The sequence below is a fragment of the Triturus cristatus genome, chromosome 1_2 (genome assembly GCF_964204655.1).
Source record: "Triturus cristatus chromosome 1_2, aTriCri1.1, whole genome shotgun sequence".
Classification (NCBI taxonomy): domain Eukaryota; kingdom Metazoa; phylum Chordata; class Amphibia; order Caudata; family Salamandridae; genus Triturus; species Triturus cristatus.
In genome coordinates this window covers 549365849-549389557 of record NC_140580.1, presented here as the reverse complement: position 1 = coordinate 549389557, position 23709 = coordinate 549365849, and the positions used below count along the sequence as shown (strand labels likewise).

Sequence of the window (23709 nt, the reverse complement as noted above, 5' to 3'; positions counted from 1 at the left end):
ACAAATCCCAGAGATTATAAGGGCAGACACTGACCGATAGGCTACATATGATTAATGATATGATAAGCTTTATTCGACACTTAGGTCCTTATTACAAAGTTGGTCTGAGTTGCCTCCGACCGACACCGCTGCGGATTGGGAACCGACCGACCTCAGGTCGGCGGTTCCGACCGCATTATTTGGATGTGGTCGCCCATGGTGCAGTCGCAAACTCCTATTTCTCAACAGGAGCTTGTGCGGCGGGCGGATACTGCCCGCAGCACAAGCTTCCATTGAGAAATCGAAGTTTGTGAACATCCCTGCACCATGTGGTGCCTGCCACACGGTGCAGGGAGGTTCAGGGGCCCCCCCAAGCACAGATGGGGAGGGCCGGTTGGGAAAGAGGCCCTGCAAGCTGCCCCAATGTCGCTTTCCAACAGCCTTTCCATGTCAGAAAGGACGACATGGAAAGGCTGTTCAAAACAGACATCATAATTCTGACTGCGGAAATGCCGTCTTTAAGGGATTATGAGGCCTTTCCGATGTACCCGTCGGATTATGTCGGTCGGTCTCTCCGGCTGCTGCCTCCGACCACACGCACCGTAATGCGTCGGTGGGACTGCAGCAGTAGATGTGGTTCAGACCGCCACCAACAAGCCGTCGGTTGTGATCCGAAATGCATCGTAATGAAGCCCAAAGTCATAAAAGCACATAAAATAGGAATGAATAAATAATTGAGATAAAAACAAATACATAAAACATGGCAGTTAATAAACATCACAGCCTGAAGAAGGAGAGCCGAAGCATCGCAGCATACAAAAGACTTTGCATAAAAACAGATACAAAGGTCCCATGGTCAAATCCTTACAAGTCAAAGCAAAAGGTATCAACAAGGCAAATAAACCAGACACATAGTCATACATTAAAAGAAGAACCTATAATCAGTACAGTACAGTTTCTATCCTTCATCTGAAGGGTGAAGATGAAGGCGGGTAAAGACAGGCTAAATACATGCATGGGTTAACATGCATTCATCAACTATTTTCTATCTTAGAATAATGTATTCAGGGCTCGGGACAATGATATAGGGCAGGAAGAGGAGGATGTATAGAGTGTAGAAGTGGTAGCTATGTCATGATTAGTTACATCATTGCAGATGTGTGACAAAGCAAAAGAGGAAGATATAGTTCATGGCCTTTATCAGTCTCTGACATTTGAGAACAGACCAGATAAGCCTGTGCCTTTAAACAATACTCACTGAGGAGAATTATACACCTATTCACAGTGAACAATCCTCAACAGGTTGGGCAAACTGTACTTGTATAGCAAATGGATTCTTTTAATGTCCTGGGAGATTTTCAGCCACTTCACTGGTCCAAATTGAAGCAGCGAGTTTCTTAAATGTAATCTCCTAATTTAAAAAACATTAATCCAGTGCTCGAGAAATTTCACATTGGCCCGTTGAGAGTGTGCCACACTTATAAGTATCATTAATATGATGTTTCATTTTGGTCGGTCTTCCTTAACTGGTTTGCAAATATAAAATAACCATCAGAAAAATACAGACTCTGACCCATTGCCAAGGTGTTTTCTCTACTAGCACGTTCCTTTTCTGTGCCCTTTGATTTGAAACTGTTGTGAAAACTGTTTCTGGTCTGTGTGTGACGATTCACAGACAAGGTGGAATGCAGGCTTAAAACATATGCCTTAATATGCTCAACAACATACAAGAGTTCTTGCTGCGGTTTGGAAGCAAAATATTTCATTAGGAGTAAATACCCCATATTCTAGGATAATTGAAAAACCATTCATTTTTCTACCTTTTCAATGGGTACTTTCCTATGTTATCCCCATCTTTGTAGCTACATTTAAGCACTCTACTGCTTTTTGTGGCCACGATTCAACAACAGGAAAGATTTAGAGTTTCGTGGCTAGGGTACTTCATCACCAACGCGACGGAGTACTCTGTTTTCCAAACTCTAAGTCCGCCCATTCAACTATGAGTCCAGCAGATCATAAGTTTTACCACAGCAGTGCCACTCCTGGTGTCATAGCGTTTTGAAAACTTACTTGTACGGCCCCACATAGTAGTGGCCATCAACGTAAGCGCATTAGACCGCCCATCCTATTTAGAGTGGACAATCTGATGTCCTTTTTTTGGTCCATCACTACTAGATAAAAGCAGGTGGTCACAAACAGGGCCGGGCTGGCAGTGATCACTTAATTTGGTGGGAGGTGGTTGGCTGAGGTAGCAGGAGAGATGACCTCGGCACCCTTATGGACAGTGGTTGCCTGCCAGGGTCTAAATTGGCCCCTAAATTACTAAAAGGACCATATATGGAAGCTCAGAGAGATTTTATGCCAGACTGACCAATTACCTAAATACTGTTAGCCTCCTATAGCCCACCCTGAGTGCAGATGTTTGTCTACACATGTGCTCCTTTACCTGTATCCTTCAGGGCAGAGGCAGGAGTATCCATTGACTTCATCCACGCACTGGGCATTATTCTGGCAGCGATGGTCCTTACAGTCGTTATAGTTGATACTGCAGTTGTCTCCAACATAACCAGGTGCACACTCACACCTGAGAAGCCACAAAATTAAGAGAATGTTTATCAGATTCATGCTCAGGTATAGTCAATTAATTCCTTTAGCCAGTTTCAGCACAGAATGTACAATTAGAATTCCACTTCGACCAAAGCAATGTACAAAATAAAGTGTATTATTTGTCACAAAATGGGTTTACAACTTTTCTGGCTCTCTGCCTGGGTCAATAAAACACTATCCCCAATGAATAAAATGACGGTGAGATGGACACATGGTGACTGTGGATACTTACTTTACTCCTTCAGAGGTGATGACACATTTGGAATCGTGCTGACAAGGATTCCTCTCCAAGGAACACAAATCAATGAGTTGCTCACAATATTCCCCTAAACAATATGGAAAAAAATATTGTAAAGCTCTCTGACACCCATTCTAGGTCTTATCAGTTCTACAGAAAAACACAAACAAAGAAACAAAGAAATAAATAAGTACAAAAAGGTTACAGACTGTAAAGAAGGAAAGAACTATGTTTTCAATCAACTATTTTATTTTGTTTTATGTGCTAACATGCAATACAGAGTGCTGCATAACAGATTAATGAATCGAGAAAGATAGGAATCAACTACACACCATAGAAATGTATGTGAAATGATTAAAGGGTATACAAGTGCAATAAAATGGAAACTACATGCACAAAAAGCTGCGACTGAACAATTCCGTAAAATACCATAGTTGCCAGCCTGGGGATCATTGAACTCATTTATGGTTAATATTCACCAACGATAGGGAACTGCAAGACTCTACAAGGCTTAACCATTGATACCAAAGTATGGGTTTTGTTCTAAGAATTCCCTTATTGTTTATTTACTTTATGAGCATATCGAATGACGGTGGATTCACTTAAAGTAGAGCAAAACCTAATCCCTAAAAGTGAGAAATTGTTCAAATGATCCTTCTAGCCTCTGAGATAACAGAAACATCACTTTTTGTTCAACCCGACTAATAAAGCATGTACATTTGTATTTATCCTACATAACCTGAATAGTTACTTCAAAAGATTTCAAATCACACAAGGTTTCTAAGTCTTCTTGTGCACTTTTCTATAGTGTCTAAACAATGAACACTCCTGGGTTACGTTATAACGCGTTCATCACCACACATGAACGTCATCTTTAGTAAACCACTGTTCTCATATTTGGACATTAATCTACATTTATTCATAATTAGAATGTGTCAATTTTTCTTGGGCGGACTTATTCTTAGTATTAACAGTATAAACCATCCATGGATTCATGTGATCTTTAATTGTGTCCAGTCCTGATAAAGGCCATGCTACCACTCCATGGAGATGAAAATGATTGCCTACTTTCCAGACCATATCAATATGTATTTTTAAGTTCAAATCCCTGGCACTACTTTTTTATAGAAATGTTACATCTATGTATATTTATGTTGTAACTATTAAGCATTTAAATTTGAGGTAAACCATAAATGGCATATGTTTTTTGTATGTGCTTGAATATCATCTATTGCTGAACTACATGACACGTATGGCTTGTTTTTGCTGGCTGTTCATTTGGTTAACCTATTTCCTTTAAAGTACTATGCTATTCAGTGTCAGATCTATACAACTGCAATAAAACAGAAACAGTTACCTGAAAATGTCCGCTGAGGACACTTTTCTACTTATTAGTACTATAACGTAATTTCACAATTCATTCATGCATAACATCAGATAAGCTTGTACCAGAAAATATATATTCAGACAACAATAAATGTACAAAAGAAAGATTTACACGAAATGTAAATCATAGGTAGATTAAAAAGCCTTTAAATTAATTTCTAAAACTAAATAGCGAAGGCGGCAAGCATCACGTTATGAGAAGTTTCCAAAAGAGCAGTGCTGTTACAGGGCTACAGGGAATACCTATAGCAAAGTAAACATCTTAAATCTCAACACGCCAAACATGCTTACTCATTAGGAAGAATTGACCCACAAGTACTCATTTACGGGTAGGACATGATGATTGTTTTAATACCATATCCTTGAAAATAAGACAGTCTACAATAAATTGACACAGAGACTCCAAATTTACCAAGTGTAAGGATTTAAGGTTGGGAGCAATCCCCTTTAAGTTTTTTTAACCTACAATAATATGAGCACCTGAATTAACTACATCTCGTAGTGGCAGTAAGAATGCCGCACAACAGTGCATTTCCTCTATCCACACAAGACATCTAAGCAGTTTGTAGCACAGATGAAAAATTATCAGGAACAAGGAAGGCTTTTATGCATCTCAACATAGATAATTTATACTGCGTTACTTGGACTTTCTTAGCTACATGTGTAGGAAGCAAGAGTTTAAAACCCAGGAAAGAAACAGGAGATATTGCTCAAACAACATTTGGAAAAGCAAGGCCGGGACTCATAATTGACTTCCTAGCACAGGCCAGTAATTGCTGAGTTTCAGCGGGCTTCATCTTAAGCATGCAGTATTCACATTTCAATGAGAGGCATCTCTTTAGGTGATTGGAGTCTAGCTCAAGTGGTCCTACCCTGAATTTGTTGATGAGGCTGGTGGTCTCTGTTTACAACCAATACTCTTTTCCAGTGAGTAAGTGAATGAAGAAAGCCAAAGACAGAATGAAAGAAGCCGGAGACAATAAGAGATACCCTGTACCTGTGTAGGATGAAGGGCATAGGCAGGTGTAATCATTGACGCCATCGATGCAGCTACCTCCATTTTCACAGTCACTGTCTTTACAGTCATCTTTATTTACGCCACAGGTTGGCCCATCGAACCCTTCTGTGCATGCGCACCTGTAGCAGGAAGGAAAAACAACAGCACGGACATAAGTCTCAATTGTCTGCAATTTTAAAGAGTTAACAATACCAGGATCTGCTATGGTTACATGAGATATGCTACAGTTTTAAGTATAAATGTTTGATTTCCAAGTGTCTGTAAAAGCACACCCAGAAGTACCTTTCGGATGCTAAATCCCCACATTAGGATTGATGGTTGCTCACTAGCTATACAATGTACTTGTGGGCTTCAATTGTGCCTTCTTCTAACTTTGACTGCAGTTGTTGAAGTGTGTCATGGTGTTCACATGTCTCACGTGTCTATACACTGATCTGATGCTCCAAATATGCACGTGTAGCTTTATATTGCATACATTTCAACTAAGATTCTAAACTAAGACCCTAGATACACACATATCTTGAGTCCCCCCCCCCCTCCCACCCCAACTATTTAGAACACTCAGGCCGATTCAGAGAGCCCAAATCTATGTCAATTGTTCTTTTAGTGCATTTTTGTATTTCTAACATTTTTCTTTCATAGTAAGTGATGCAGTATTGCAATGTAGAAGTGTGAAAAAGCTGATACTAATGCTGCAATAATACATACAGAAAACTTGAAAAAATTCGTCCTGCAAGCTATTACCCATTTGAAGCTAGATCCGTGTTAATATCATTTATTCAAAATACAATAATGTAATAATAAAGCTATGATATTACATGATTTAGCACCTTTCTGTAATTGCCTTAGACTAATTAGATTGAAGACACCTGTACTCTGTCACCCTACTTCTTACCATACGGATTCCACGTAGGATAAGGTCAATCCATTTTTCAGCAGACACATTTTTAAATAGTTTTTCGAAATGCTTAAACATTAAAACAAAGGAAATATGAAGTGAATTTGAGCAAACAATTTTCAGAATTACGAAATCATATCAATCTATCTATTTGAAAATAATGGCCAAGACACTTTCTTAGGTCTATGTCCTCTTATTGGTAGCCTGCAGATGGCTTATTCTCTCTCTACCTGGCTGCTATTTCGGAAGCACAGGTCCCATTCTTGATGCTACTAACCTGGTTGCCTCCAACATCAGTCTATGAGCAATGTAACTTCAGGAGTAACTTTAACGTCTAAAGTCTGAGACTTCATCATCTCTGCAAGATGAGGGATAGATCTTCTTTCTGGGCATAACTGTGCAGCATGAAGCTTGAATGTCTAAAGTATGTGTAGTCTGGGGCACCAAAGTAAATATACACAATTTGTAATGTGAAGGTCTTAAATAGAAACCCCAAAACACTGCAAACAATATTTTACTCTTTTGACCTGCACACCGAAAAAAGTACCAATTCTGAGACCTACAAATTAATTGCCCATTTCTTTGTGCTTCTATCAGCCACCTATAAATGTTTTCTCCTCTATGCATCTCAATAACAAGTTGAGAACTGTCAGTTTTCCTGTTAGTAATGTTATGATATGTTAGAAATACCCGTAAGGCATGCTGCCACTAATGCTTTCCTGCAACTGAGCGTAGCTACTGGAGAACTGTAGTGAGTCTGAAGCCAGGGCTAGGACGAAAGGACCTCTGTGAATTCAAAGACCCTTCTTTGAAGTCACCCCCACTCCTGTGCCTGGTTCATTGAAAGCGGACCCAGGTGCATGCTGCAGTCGAACCGACGCATCTCCTGTCTGCATGTAGCAGAGTCAATGCTTCATCGCTGTTGCGGGAGTAGAATCGGAACATCACACTCAGAACCAGCACATTGCCTTAAAGACCAATGCATTGGAACCAACGCATCACTGCTGCTGCAGTGTGGGAAGATCAACGCATCCCCTCGACTGCACGGAGAAACCCGGTGCATCGCCTACAAAATCAATGCCTCTCGGCTCAGTGTATAGTCTTCGGAACTGATGCATTGCCACCACTGCATTAAGAAAATTGACGCATCAACTCGATTGCAGGATCGACACCGACGCATCACTCAGCTGCACCCCGCATCTCACTGTTGCAACCAGGATCATGGTACTTTGTTCAACTGGCCTTGTGTGGCTCCTGTATCCAGCCCTCGCTCCATCGCGGTCAGCCTCAACTCTTGACTTTGCACCAGTCCAGCATTAGCAGATAATCTCCATAGGTACTTAGTGCTTTTAAGCACTATTTTCACTTTTAATCTTTAAAAATTCATATTTCTACTTCTGCTCATTGAATTTTTGTCGTTTTGGTCTTGTTTTACTTATAAATCTCATATATACTTTCCTAAGCTGGTGTGGAGTCTTTTTGTGGTGTTTTCATTGTGTTACTGTGGGATGTGTTGCACAAATACTTTACACATTGCCTCCTAAGTTTAGCCTGCCTGCTCTTTGCCAAGCTACCAGAGGGTGAGCACAGGTTAATTTATGGTATGTAACTAACTAACCCTGACTAGGATTGTGGTCCCTACTTGGACAGGGTGCATACCTCTGTCAACTAGAGACCCGATTTCTAACATATTTATATATATTTATATTTTTATATCTCAAGAGATCTCAGGACTGCATTGATTCCACATTCCAAATGGGTTCTTCACTTATGATGCTTTTTGAAAATCCAGCAGTGTCAGCTGTGCAGCCAAAGAGCAAACCATCTTGTACTACCTGAGGAAGGCAAAAGCCAAAACATTGTAGTGGAAATATATTTGTGTTCTTTGGTGAGCCCTTCTGTTTGAGGAAATCCATTACTTTATGACTCATTCCATCCTTCAGGATCCAGATTTTTGCCCTGGCTGGCTGTTGTTTTATCTTCTAGCTCACATACACACACACACACACATGTCTCTCTCTCTCTCTCTATATATATATATATATGCTCTGGGTGGCCCGAAACGCGTAATGGAGGCATAAGCAAAAATAAACATCTGAATGCACGAAATAAGTGGAGTCTGTTCCGTTCTTTTTTGGAAAAACATAAGGAGTATTGCAATATATATATATATATATATTCACTGAAAAAACCATAGGTTTTACAGATGTTATAGTTAGAAATTAGCATTTAAAAAACCTTAGAAATTCACTGAAAAACCATAGGTTTCAGGGACGTTAAAGTTAGCTGGACATTTCACTAGTACAAAACCAGAGAAATTCCACCGTTATAGTTACTTCAGCTAACTATAACTCGCGCACCCGCAATGCACTGCTCATGACGTCACATATTACATCATTCATGACATGGTCAGTGACATCACTGATGACATCACTGATGACATCTCAAATGACATCACTGATGACATCACTGATGACATTATCCACGTCAAAAACCTGATGCATCTCCTCACACTCTAATATAACCGTTAATGCACCCACTGTAAAATACAGACAACCATTTTCAAAATCGTTAACACACCAATACCAGTTACTACATACGCACTCACTGATTGCTAGGTCTACACACACTTCTACTCATTCATCCATACAATCACTCATACATGCAGTCACTCATAAATACAACACTGTCATATGCACTCATACACCTATACAGACAATCACACACCGCCACTCATATATACAGTTACTCACACACCTACTTAGTCATGCAAAGAATCTATCACAGTCCCATTTACTCACCTATACAATTATACACACACAACCTCACTTATTCATACAGATACTAACGCATACTTACTCTATTATATAATCAGTGATACAAGTACACACTCACCTATACAAACAGTCTAAAAATCACCAACTATCATGTACAGTCCTTTATATACTTCAGCTCTCACATACACTGCCTTTTGCATATGTAGTTACTTGGACATGTACCACTGAGACATCCATTCACTCACCAACACACCGATACACACACTCACGCACCCATACAGGTGTTTCCACATGCACTGTTGAAGCCATACACCCAGTAAAACAACCACTCACACATCTATGCACAGAGTCACACACCTCCCACGCACACACACAGACACTCAGTCTCCCAGGCAACCAATCAATAACCTATATAGACACTCATATAGCTACTGACTAACCCATGCAGCAGCTTGCACAACAGACAGACTGATACAGACATTCACACAGTTTAGTTACTAACCCATGCATTCAGTAAGACACATTTAATCACTCACTTATACAGTCAGTCACCCACCTACTAAATGGTCCATCCAGACACTTATACACCCACTCATCCTTCAATACAGCTAGGAATATATATAAAACATATTTAAAAATTACAAAAATACACATTCACGCAATGATGTTATCAGGGATGTCATCAGTGATGTCATTTGAGATGTCATCAGTGATGTTATCATTGATGTCACTGACCATGTCATGAATGATGTAATATGTGACGTCATGAGCAGTGCATTGCGGGTGCGCGAGTTATAGTTAGCTGAAGTAACTATAACGGTGGAATTTCTCTGGTTTTGTACTAGTGAAATGTCCAGCTAACTTTAACGTCCCTGAAACCTATGGTTTTGACAGTGAATTTCTAAGGTTTTTTAAATGCTATTTTCTAACTATAACGTCTGTAAAACCTATTGTTTTTTCAGTGAATATATATATATATATATTGCAATACTCCTTTTGTTTTTCCAAAAAAGAACGGAACAGACTCCACTTATTTCGTGCATTCAGATGTTTATTTTTGCTTATGCCGCCATTACGCGTTTCGGGCCACCCAGAGCATATATATATATATATAGAGAGAGAGAGAGAGAGACATGTGTGTGTGTGTGTGTGTGTGTATGTGAGCTAGAAGATAAAACAATAGCCAGCCAGGGCAAAAATCTGGATCCTGAAGGATGGAATGAGTCATAAAGTAATGGATTTCCTCAAACAGGTCTACATGTTTGAAATCAGTGGCTTTCAGGCGTGCTTGCGTAATCCCATATAGTTTGTATCCCCTCTCCAGGAATCTTTCTTGCATAACATTGCATTCCTGTTCAAAATCAGAATCAGAACTACAGTTCCTCCTCCGGGGTTTTATTGAGTTGCCATACTTCTACATATATGCAAACAAAAATACTCTTACTGATATATGTGTATCAAGAATGTTGTGGAGGATTATGATGCCTAATCTTTGCAGTAACTTTTGCTTCTTCATTTGTAGCATTTTGAATGATTTTATTTGACATTTTTATGATTTTCAGTATAAGCCTAAATGTGCACCCAGCGTATCAGGAATGTTCGCTCTAGGTCTCCCGTGACATTTTCGTATTAGAAATGCCTACAAAATTGACTTCTGTTATTTACGATATGCTTGCACTTGATTAGAGGTTAGCATTTAGAGAGCAGGGATTTACCAAGATTTCTCTTTCATCCTCCTTTAGTAGAAACTTAGCTAGGTTTTATCTACAGGTAGCGCTTACTGTCTGTTGCTACTTGAATCAATCTATTGTTAATAAAGTTGTGTTGAAAGACACAAATAAACGATACTCATCATAGCGCAGCGGATAGTATTCTCATGCATATCTAAAGTACGCTCAAGAGAGATCTTGGGCTTGATTACAAAACATCAGCATTTAGTTTATAACTCGTGCAAGCTAATCATATATTATATGTTTACGGTACAAGGTGACGATAATTATTGATGTTACGCGCATGTTTTCAAATTATCGTATTTGTTCATAGAAGAATGTATATAAGAGTCACTAATAGGAGAACTTTTATAATTTTGCAGTCCTCAGTATGTAAACTGCACCTCTTCAAAATGGCTGACAAACAAGGAACTATGTATTCGAAGTTCCAATGTATATGTCCTATTTCTGTTTCTATCTTTTCGTCACGTTTTTTGTTTAAAATCTGTAAAGCACTAAGCGTGAAACTACCCGTGATCAAGGCGGTCACGCCGAAACGCGTTGGGTGAAAGTGGCTTGATTTTGATGAATAAACCACCCTGAAGCCGCAAGACTGTGTTTGGACTTTCATTGGGAAGGAGTGCATCGGATGCGTTGTTGCATTGTGGAACTTAATCTAAGACAGGGATTCTCGGACCCTGAGATGGCACCGCGGCATAAGTGTCCCGGTAACTTCTGAGAACGTGGCTTGACATTAATTTTGACTTACCGGTTGACCGCAGTACGGAGCATTGGATTGCAAACTTTATTGGCATGTACAAAGATAAGGGGGACCTTTGAACACTAACTGCAAACTATCATTTGGATTACACGTACGACGACAATGACGTGGAAGTCTGGATTCTAAGGAGTAACCCTCTGAGTGAGTAATCCTTATTTATCCGAGACACTAACTACGGGTTTACCCCTTTTATCTGCATAGTACATTGACATTAAGCACAAAATCTTTGTCCCTATTGCTACCGTCCCCCTATGAGCGATGTCTATATAGACTAACGATTTATGGCGGGGCTCCCAAATGACTGTGCTCACATTCAGATCTGTCTTAATTTAGACAAGGCTGTCAACAACGTTTGAAACTAAAACAAGGTGTGGTTTTATAAATACGAATCGACATTATCTAATCAGCCACTATGGAAGAAGACATGGATGCACGTAGAAGGTTGAGAGCAAAGTCCATGTTTACTACAATCAGTGATAAGCTACCAGCCCAAGAAATGGGGACGACACCTACCTCCTTAAATCAAAAATACCAAAAGTTGGAGAAATTAATGAAGAAGGAAATTTCAAAGTGGTGAGAGGCATTAACACTAGAGAAATATCAAGAAGAAGGCAGAGTCCCAAGAGGTCTCCGCATTCTCATTGCCCCATCCTATGAGGACCAAGATCCAGAGCTTGCAAATGAGTGGGCAAGCAACTTAATGGAATGCTCCAATAGAATGCTATCGATACTAATAAAGTATGCCTGGAAAGAGCGTGCAACCTTATTGAAATCAATCTCTGATCTCAAGGAAGAAATACAAAAGGAGGAGACTCCGGAAATGTTTACAACTAAATTTGAAGAGATCAATAAAAGGTTTGAAAAATATGAGGAAGAGATCATAGCCAAGAAAGAGCGGAAATTCCTCAGAGATAAGATCGACTATCAGTCAGGCAGGATCTTCACTTTTGGACGCAGATTTGATAACATCAAAGGCAAGGACGTGGGTGTACCCGAAGAAGACAAAACTGTAGCCAGTGGAAGAGAAGAAAGTGACAAAAGTGATGTGAGTGAAAGTGACATATCTGATGACGGAATGACAACTGAGAAAACCTTACCTAGACCAGTAAATTTTTGGGAGGAATTCCGTTTAATGAATCAAACACAGAACCAACAGAATTGGCAAAAAGATCGTGGTCGGGGAAGAGGAAAGGGCTACAGAGGACGAGGCAGAGGAAGAGGAAGAAACGCAGGAGGACAATCGTCAACTGGAAACAAATCAGGCGTGGCGGATGGAGCAAGAACCACAACAACCCCCATGGGAATGGAAACAAGGGGTCAAAAAAACAAAAAATGATGAATTGTCAAAATGTGGTAAATCTTTCTAATCATTTGTTGAACTGCATTGAGTATGATGTACTACAGTATGGTTTGTCTTTTTGTCCAACAGCCCCATTTTCTTATTCTAAAGAAAGGGTTGACTTGTACCATTTTACAAGAAAATTGCGACTGCACAAGTGGCATAAATTGAAAGTTAAAAATATTCAACCTCAGAATCACTCTATTAAGATCAGTCCTGTGAAGGACACTATTAATGAGGTCAATACTTTAATTGCCTTAAAAGAACTAGAGTGTGAAGACACTATCGACTCTGGCCCCATTACTGCCCAATCGTTGGGTTTTAAGACAGATCTCAATTGTGCGAATGATTTTGCACCTAAATCCAACTTCAATCCCACCATGCCTCCGAGTGGTATTGATATTTTTGAAACTCTTGTAATCACAGACTTGAAATCCCTGGCTAAAAGAAAAAATAAATGGCACAATGACAACTTGAGTAAACAACAGAGAGCAGCTGTTAAATCCCTACAAATAGATAAGAACATTGTGATCCGACAATCGGACAAATGGGGTAACGTTGTTGTCCTTAACACACATGATTACCTCCAGGAAGGGCTACGACAGTTAGAAGTCAAAGAATGTTATGAGGTTGTAGAGAAAATTGTGATTGATGAATCCAACACGCGGTATCACAACATGTTAAAGACATGGCACACACAAGGGATCTTGGAATGGAATGAATATTCCTTTCTACTCAATCGTACACCTAAAGTGGCTTTATTATATCTTTTGCCCAAACTGCATAAGGATATGTCAAACCCTCCAGGGAGACCTATTGTGTCATCTATAGGCTCCCTATTGGAGAAAACTTCTAAATATATTGATTACTTCTTACGTGTATATGTAGAAAGTTTACCTTCCTATTTGAAAGACAGCAGGGACTTTCTTAATAAAATTAAGAAAGTGACCTGGCAGGAGAACTACCTGCTTATTACACTGGATGTGTGCAGTCTCTACACGGCCATCAAACACTCAGATGGAATACTAGCATGTAAACATTTCCTCATGTCACGTTCCATTTCATTCCTGCAACATACAGATATGTTGTTGGAGATGATTAGGTATTGTTTAGAGAACAACTTCTTTATCTTCAACGATGTCTTCTACAGACAAACCCAGGGTACTGCCATGGGCACCTGCTTTGCTCCTAGTTATGCTAACCTTTTTATGGGGCACTGGGAGCAGCAGGTGCCAAAACTGCACAACCTTTATCGTGGCCATGTAAAAACATGGCTACGATACATAGATGATCTTTTCATCATCTGGGAGGGCAGAGAAGACCTTGCCAAAGAGTTCATTGATGATCTCAATAACAATGAGGTCAATTTGAAATTTGAAGGGACTTTCAGTAGGTCTAGTATTGAGTTCTTAGATTTACAGATTCAGGTAGTCAACGATACACTAACCACCAAATTGTATCATAAAAAAACATCAGGGAACACGCTATTACACGCCGAAAGTGGACACCCTAAGGCCCTCATCAAGAGCATTCCGTTTGGTGAGTTCCTCCGGGCTCGGAGGAACTGTAGTTCTGATTCTGATTTTGAACAGGAATGCAATGTTATGCAAGAAAGATTCCTGGAGAGGGGATACAAACTATATGGGATTACGCAAGCACGCCTGAAAGCCACTGATTTCAAACATGTAGACCTGCTGGTCCCCAAAGATAACCCAGATGATGGTACTAACCAAGTTGTCAGGTATATAACAACTTACAATTCAGGATCATATCATGTAAAAAGATGTCTTAAGAAACACTGGGACATCCTAAAAACCGAACCAACACTAGATGAAGTTGTCAAGGATGCACCCAGTGTAACTTATAGGAAGGCTGATTCCCTGCGTAACAAACTATGTAAAAATGAAGTGAGCAGTGCAAGATCAGTAACAACAGACGTTCAGGGTTTCTACACCTGTATGGTGTGCAAAGCTTGCAAATTCAGTTCGAATGTAAAAAGAGTCCATTACCCTATCACAGACGAGGATAGACTCATTGAGAAACATTTAACTTGTCTATCTGACTATTGCATATATGTACTGAGCTGCCCTTGTGCCAAGAGATACGTAGGAAGTACTATGTTCGCTGCCAAGAAACGAATCTTGGAACACATGAGGGCGATTCAGAATAAGGACAAACTCTCCCCAATAGCACGGCATTATGAGGAATTCCACAAAAGCAACCGCAATTTGTTGAAATTCTTTGTAATTGACCGAATACCGGCAACCATCAGGGGGGGAGATAGAATTCGCAAGCTACGGCAACTAGAATCCCATTACATCTTAGAACTCAACACCAAGATTCCATGTGGTTTGAATTCTGAAGAGGAACTAGCCTGGTTTCTTGGGGAATAGTCAACTTCTCAATCGGGTTGTTTGCAATTTGTACATTATGTGAACATTATGTGAATTTTTACTTTTGATACTTCTTCAAAGACATCCATGTTTTTAACAGTTTTTTTCAATTAATTTGTCTAAATCATGAAATTAGCCTAATTTATAATTGTATCCTATTTTGTTTACTTTTCCAGATGGTGCTGACATATGAAGGTTAACTGCTAAATCAGACTCAATATAAATTTTGGTCTTTATTTCTGACATGATGTTTATGTTAAGGAGTTCAATAACCCACTGGGGTTGTATAATGCACTTAGAGTTAAAAATCAAAAATTAAAAATTAAAAAATCATAAAAATTAAATTTGAATATATTTGAAAAATTGAAAAGTATATGAATGTTACAAATTTGTTCAGTCATTCAATGTTTACCCACTGGGGTTTTCATTGAGTTGCCATACCTCTACATATATGAAATACTCTTACTGGGGAAAAAATTTCTTCAGTCACTTATTCTTTACCCACTGGGGTTTTATTGAGTTGCCATACTTCTACATATATGCAAACAAAAATACTCTTACTGATATATGTGTATCAAGAATGTTGTGGAGGATTATGATGCCTAATCTTTGCAGTAACTTTTGCTTCTTCATTTGTAGCATTTTGAATGATTTTATTTGACATTTTTATGAATTTCAGTGTAAGCCTGGGAGGCGTGGCCAAGCCGCGAGCTAAGATGGCCGCACGGCGTTGAAGCTCCGCCATCGACCCGGCGCAAACCCTGCTTTCCTCGCCCTCCTGATGCGGGCGCGGGACGCCAGACACCGCCGCTGACCCTACTACGGCCCCGGAGTGCGCTGGGATCCAGAACGGACCTCCCGGGCCACGGGGGCGCCCGGCGACGACCACATTATCCTGAGGCCTAAGATGGCGGGCTGATCCGGGGATGGGGGACGCGAGTGCGAGGAAGGCGGCCGGCCGAGAGACAGGTACCCGGGGGGCTCGGGGGGGGGGCATTGAGCACCGTGGTGCTGTCTGGCGGGGACCCGCTTCTCTCCCTGTGCCGTTGCGGACCGGAGGACGACCGGGCGCTCGGCTCTTGCCTTGCGCTCCGGGCGCGGCCTCGCTCGTTATCTCCTCCCTGGGGCCCCGGGCTAATTCGGTCGGGGGGCCTGGGAGGGGTGGCGGGACGGCCTGCTAGCGGTGGGGGGGGGGCAGTTGGGGCCCTTCGCTGGGCCTGGCGCCCGGGTTGTCTCTGCCTCGATCCTTGGGCCCTCTCTGGGTGGGCCATGTGCTCCGCGGCCGGTTTGTGCGTTCCTCCCTTGCCCCTTCCGGCGGCCTCGAGTCACGGCTGCTGACTACATCGCGCTGGTGCACTTGATGTTCCTTTGCGACCCTGCTGGCTCCATGGAGTTGTGGCCCTTGCCTGCTGCACAGTGAGGTCGAGATCTGTCCGGTGCCGGTGGGCCCAACAACGCCCGTGGTCCGGAATAGCTTGGCTAAGGATTGGCCTGCGCCATTGGACTGACGCTCCATCGCACCGGCACCTCCCCTGCTCTACACACGACTGGCTGGTGGCCGTCTGGCGGTTGTGGGCATGGGTCGCAAAGACCCCAAACAGAAAACGCTGCAGTTCGAGAAACTGTCTGAGCAGCCCGCGGAAAACCACCCTGACATGCCGGACCCGGCCGGTGGAGCGACCGGCGGCTCGACGGCCCGTGCCCCATCCCCGGACTGGCTACAGGAGATGCGCGCCGGCTTCAGGGCCCTGGATGGTCGCTTTGACGCCCTAGATAAGACTCTGGAAACTATGGGGGCCAAAATCCAGGCCCACGACAAGCGTCTGGGAGAGGCTGAGGCCCGGATCTCTGCAGTGGAGGATAAATCGGTGCAGGAGATCAAAAGGGTGGACAGATTGGAGCGCATATTGAAGGAAGTGGCCAGCAAAAACGAAGATTTGGAGTCGCGCAGTCGGCGCAACAATGTGCGAATTATTGGGGTTCCGGAGTCCACGGCCACGGGCAGGCTTGATGTTTTTGTGGAACAACTGTTGGCTGATATCTTTGGGAGAGACTCCTTCACTCCTGGCTTCGTGGTGGAGCGTGCTCATCGCTCCCTGGGGCCGAGACCTAACCCGGGGCTTCCGCCTCGCCCGCTGATTGCCCGCATTATGAACTTCCGAGACCGCGACACTGCCTTGCGGCTTGCCAGAGAGAAGGGCGAGATTACCTGGCAGGGCTCAAGACTCTCATTCTACCCAGACTTCACCGCCATGGTCCAGGAGGCCAGGCGTAAGTATGCGGGGGTGAAGGCGGCGCTCCGGAACCTGGGCCTTAAATATTGCATGCTCTATCCGGCCCGGCTCCGGGTCGAGGTTGATGGCCGAGCTCGGCTATTTGACAATCCCGCTGCGGTGCAGGATTTTTGCCGTACCTACAAGCCGCGCAGAGGCCCGCCGGGGGGGGATGAGGGTGGACGGTCTCCCCCTGCTGGTGGGTCTGCGGGCAGCCAGGACCTGTTCTCGACCTCCGGTGTCGGCTGAGACGGCGCCCGTCACCGAACTTTGCACTGTTTGACTTTGGTTATTGAGGGACGTATTAACATTTGGAGTATAATTGTGCTGCAGCGCTGGGTGGATTGCGGATCGTTGTCACCCACCTTTGGTTGAAACCGATGGGATCGTTTTTTGTTGCGATGCTCTGCTTTCTACTGTTTGGTTACACTTGGTATTACTGTCTAGAGCTCTGTTCTTTTTTTCCAGGATTGGGGTTGCCTCACGTTTGCGTGGTTTGGCTGGGTGGGGGGAGGGGGGTAGGGGTAAGCATTTTTGATTCTTCTAATATGGCTATGTGTGAACGAACTTTATTGATACACAGTGACATCCCGGTTTTGTTGCTCCCATTACTTGCTGACTGGCATCAATGGCCCACATAGGTCTGAATGAAGCTCCTCTCAATCTATCGTTAATGACTTGGAATGTCTGGGGCCTGAACAACCGGAGTAAATGCAAACAAATACTGCACTACTTAAATCGGCACCGGGTGGACATTGCTTTTCTTCAAGAGACTCATCTGCACGCTCCAACGACCTCTCGCTTTGCAGCTTCCTGGGGCGCTCACCGATACTTTGCCAATGTCAGTAATTACGCCAGAGGCACTGCGGTGCTGATCCATAAGAGAGTCCCGTTTCAGTGCCAGACGTTTCTGGGAGACAGGGAGGGGCGCTACTGTATTGTAAAGGGGGTTTTGATGGGCCATGTTGTCACTCTTGTCTGTGTGTATGCCCCCAACACTGATTCCCCTGACTTTTTCCATGCGCTTGCGGCCCAACTGGTAACCCTAGCGCCGGCTGGCGTCCTGCTGGGCGGCGACCTAAACATGTTGCTGGATGTGGGGCTGGATAGCACCTCTGGGGCCACAGATTCCAAGCCTAGGGCAAGGCGCGCATTCCAGGACCTTTGCCGTCGGTTCTCACTGACGGATATATGGCGCAGGCGAAACCCGAACACTACTGACTACACACACTTTTCAGGACAACACAACACTTGGACCAGAATTGACTACTGGCTCCTCTCCCCGGGCCTGTCCCCTTGGTTCCGCGCGTTGAGGACGTTCCCGAGAACGTACTCGGACCACTCCCCAGTCCTACTTGGCTTAGACGTTCCTCGACCTGAGGGTTTTGAGCGGCAGTGGCGTTTCCCTGGGAGGGCGCTATTGGATGATCTTTTTGTACATGAGGTTTCCGAGGCGATAGAGGACTACTTCACCATAAATACTGGCTCGGTGGACTCGTGGGCAGTGCTCTGGGATGGGTTCAAGGCATATATCAGAGGGGTTTGCATAGCTAAGCACGCGGGGGTCCTGAAGGTATTGCGCGCAGCAATAACACAACTGGAGACACAGCTAGACGCGCTAGACACTGAGGCGCAGCAGGCACCCTCTGACGAGGTATTTACCAGGCGCTTACGCCTGTTGTCCGACTTCCGGGAGGCCGCGGACAGGGAGATCCTTTATTTGGGGAAATACCAGGTTGCACGTAGGTATGGAGAGGGGGACAGGCCAGGGCGCACGCTAGCGCAGGCCTTACGACCACCATACAGCAAGTCCCTGATCGCAGAGGTGCGGGGCACGGATGGTGAGCTCCGCACAACGCCCGCCGAGATCCGGGACGAATTTCTGGCCTACTATACAGATCTATACACCACCAAGTTGGGTGACTCCGCGGCCGCTCGTGCGGCCTATCTATCGGAAATCGCTCTTGTGTTCCTGGATAGGGGCATGCAGGAGTTCATGGCGGAACCTATAACGGTGGCGGAAGTGCGGGGGCGATCAAAGTGCTTCGGGGCTCTTCAGCCCCGGGCCTTGATGGCTTCTCCGCTGACTTTTACAAGGCCTTTTCTGATCTGCTGGCGCCCAAGTTAATAGAGGTGTATGCGGAGGCCTTGGAGCGTGGCTCCCTCCCGTCTACTCTGAGTGAGGCAGTCATTGTGCTGCTCCCGAAGCCGAATAAGGACCCGACGTTGTGTGGGTCGTACAGGCCCCTCTCCCTCTTAAACACTGACTATAAGATCTTGGCCAAGATAGTAGCCAACAGGCTTTCCCAGCTGATGGAATTCATTATATCGCCCGCACAGTCTGGCTTTGTCCCCCGCCGCTCGACGTCGCTGAATTTGCGTACGCTGTTCACGGTTCTGCACAGAATTAACCCGACCACACCGGCTGCAGCGATCCTCCTAGACACCGAAAAAGCGTTCGATTCTTTAGAATGGCCTTTCTTTCTTTCCGTCATGGAGCGCATGGGCATGCCTGCGAACTTCCTGGCGACTGTCAGACTTCTCTATAGTCGCCCTACGGCCCGTTTGCGTCTCAACGGCACGCTATCTCGCCCATTCTCGCTCACGCGCGGTACGCGGCAGGGTTGCCCGCTTTCACCGCTCTTGTTTATTTTGGCTATGGACCCCCTGATTCGGCATTTCCAGGAGCGGCACCTCCACAGGGGTCTCCAGTTTCGGACGGGCCCATTGCTGGCCTCTCTCTATGCCGATGACACAATCCTGTATGTCAGGGAGCCGCAGGCCAACCTTGCCCCCTTGATACATGAAATCCTTCGTTTCGGTAGCCACTCGGGTCTGGGCATAAACTGGCATAAGTCCATCATCTTTCCATTGACTAGTGGCACCTCCCCATGGCAGTGTGAGTTCCCTCTGGAGTGGTGCCCGGACTCGGTGCGGTACCTGGGCATACAAATACATTTGAGCACGGACGAAATCATCCGCCTCAACTATGGCCGCGCGATTGCGCGACTGGAGACTCAGGTGGATGGGTGGCTGCGGCTCCCGCTCTCTATGTCCGCTAGGATAGCTATTCTTAAAATGATAGTGCTCCCCAAATTTTTGTATCTTTTCAATAATATCCCTATCCCTCTAACCCGGACCTTTTTCTGCACCCTGCGGTCCCTCATGATTAGACTGGTCTGGGGCGGGAAACACCCCCGGATCCGCTGGGCGACTCTCACACTCCCACAGGATCGAGGTGGCCTTGGAGTGCCTGATTTATATTTATACTACCTAGTCGCTCAGTGTGCACATGCCTATGCCTGGTATCACCCTGATGCTCGGATCCCATTCCTTCGCCCAGAGGCGGACTTTGTCCTCCCGGGTCGCCTGTCGGCGGTGTTGCCCAGAGGTGTCCCCAGAGACCCAATGGACATTCAAACGGTATCTACCACCAGCTGGGCGTGGAGCAGGCTCTCGCGCTATTTGGCTCAGCCTCTGCTGTATTCTTCTTCCCTCCCGCTACCCAACCCTGGGCTGTTACCGGGCACGGATGAAGCACTGGTGCAACGAACGTTGACGAAATTTGACCTCACCAGGATCGGGGACTTATACCCGGGTGGGCACATTTTCTCAGCATCGGAAGACGCGCGATTCAGTGATGCTACATTCATGGACCGGTTCGTTCTTCGCCGGCTCTATTGCGCCGCCCGGGCGGAGATTAAGGGGTTTCCCCTCGAGCCGGCCTCCTTGGAACCCCTCACCACCCTGATTGACGCCGATACGGGGGCACATATTGTTTCCAAGCTGTACAGGGCGTGCGCAGCACGGGTCCCCTGTACGGACGATCGTGCGCGGGAGGAATGGGGAACAGACCTGGGCAGGCCTATCACGGACGAACAATGGACGGCATGTTGCAAGGTCACCGACACGGTGTCACTGAACAGTCGTCACAAACTTCTACACTATAAATTCCTACGCCGTTGGTATATGACCCCTGTTAGACTCCATGCCATTGATCCCGCGCGGCCACACACCTACTGGAAATGCGCTACACCACATGCCGATTTTGCACACATGTCTTGGACGTGTCCGAGACTACAGACATTCTGGACACAGGTTCACAAGATCCTAGAAGAGATGCTAGAGCTTACTCTGGTTCCCACTCCTGAGGTCGCACTGTTGGGGTATACCGTCAATTTCCCAAAGAATGTCCGTAAATTGGCCTCTCTGGGGCTTCTCCTGGCCAAGAGGGAGATAGCAAGGCACTGGGGGAAGAAGACAGCTCCCACGTCCAAGACGTGGCTTACGGCCATGGCTTTCTGTAGCACGAATAGCGAGATCTACTCTAGTCTCCTCCCCACGATAGCGCGTCCTAGGGACATCTGGGGCCCCTATAAAACGTACATTGCAGGCTTACCTGGCTCGACCCCGCCATCCCCGAATCCCGGAATAGCTCCCACTGGAGTGGGGTAGGTTGTACCAACCAATGTTACGCAGATGTAGTGGTCAGGGGGGGGTGCGGACGCAGGGATATTTAGCTCCTGGGGTCAGGTACTGTGTGCCACATGGCGTTTTCCCATGTTCGAGATATGAACAGGGGTGGAGGGTGGCTTTAGTGCCCTAGAGTCAGAGCACGGGTCAGAGATCCCCCCGATTCAGGTTCGGGCAGGTGTCGATGATGGATTGGTAAATGGGGTCTTGTTGTCAGTTGCATTGATGATGTGGTATTGTTTATCTAAGAACCGGAAGTGTCACACAGTGGCTACTGATTTGCTTTTTGTTGATTGCACAGCCGTAAACTTTGTATTATTGGATTTGCCTAATTTCAATAACATTTTTCCAAAAAAAAAAAAAAAAAAAAAAAAAAATTTCAGTATAAGCCTAAATGTGCACCCAGCGTATCAGGAATGTTCGCTCTAGGTCTCCCGTGACATTTTCGTATTAGAAATGCCTACAAAATTGACCTCTGTTATTTACGATATGCTTGCACTTGATTAGAGGTTAGCATTTAGAGAGCAGGGATTTACCAAGATTTCTCTTTCATCCTCCTTTAGTAGAAACTTAGCTAGGTTTTATCTACAGGTAGTGCTTACTGTCTGTTGCTACTTGAATCAATCTATTGTTAATAAAGTTGTGTTGAAAGACACAAATAAACGATACTCATCATAGCGCAGCGGATAGTATTCTCATGCATATCTAAAGTACGCTCAAGAGAGATCTTGGGCTTGATTACAAAACATCAGCATTTAGTTTATAACTCGTGCAAGCTAATCATATATTATATGTTTACGGTACAAGGTGACGATAATTATTGATGTTACGCGCATGTTTTCAAATTATCGTATTTGTTCGTAGAAGAATGTATATAAGAGTCACTAATAGGAGAACTTTTATAATTTTGCAGTCCTCAGTATGTAAACTGCACCTCTTCAAGATGGCTGACAAACTAGGAACTATGTATTCGAAGTTCCAATGTATATGTCCTATTTCTGTTTCTATCTTTTCATCACGTTTTTTGTTTAAAATCTGTAAAGCACTAAGCGTGAAACTACCCGTGATCAAGGCGGTCACGCCGAAACGCGTTGGGTGAAAGTGGCTTGATTTTGATGAATAAACCACCCTGAAGCCGCAAGACTGTGTTTGGACTTTCATTGGGAAGGAGTGCATCGGATGCGTTGTTGCATTGTGGAACTTAATCTAAGACAGGGATTCTCGGACCCTGAGATGGCACCGCGGCATAAGTGTCCCGGTAACTTCTGAGAACGTGGCTTGACATATATATATATATATATATATATATATATATATATATATATATATATTTTTTTTTTTTTTATCCTTTTTCAAAGTAACACGCACTCTCGAAGTAATGCTTAGCAGGAAGCCAATTTATTGTTTGCTACGCGTTTCGACAAATGAATGTCTTGTTCACACAAAAGAACAAGACATTCATTTGTCGAAACGCGTAGCAAACAATAAATTGGCTTCCTGCTAAGCATTACTTCGAGAGTGCGTGTTACTTTGAAAAAGGATAAAAGATTATTTACCGGCGAGGGCATACCGGCAAACGCACCACCTGACTTCGGGCTCAATCCCGGAATGACCCATTTGGAGGATTGCGAATATGGAACGCGTTACTTACCTGTAACTGCGGTTATCCAGTATTGGTATCTTTCATAGATTCACATGCCTGAATCATTCCCCGTCGTCGGGAATGGGAGTCACCGGTAAATAACAAAGTAATGTCCAGAAGACATAAGACAGCCATAGGCCTCAGAGGCCTTAGCTTAGTAAGCTATCCACGTCCTTATATAAAAAGGACCAAATTT

The 23709-nt window shown here is 44.2% G+C and overlaps 1 protein-coding gene across 1 annotated transcript in view; it reads right to left on the bottom strand.

Moving 5' to 3' along the window:
- The window catches only part of SLIT1 (slit guidance ligand 1), a 789534-nt gene that overhangs the window by 33339 nt on the left and 732486 nt on the right, over positions 1-23709 (bottom strand). The window contains exons 29-31 of the mRNA XM_085606416.1: positions 5208-5347; positions 2819-2912; positions 2426-2563 (exon numbers count right to left, since the gene is read on the bottom strand). Coding sequence (XP_085462542.1) covers positions 2426-2563; positions 2819-2912; positions 5208-5347 — 372 coding nt within the window. The remainder of the gene's footprint in view (positions 1-2425; positions 2564-2818; positions 2913-5207; positions 5348-23709) is intronic.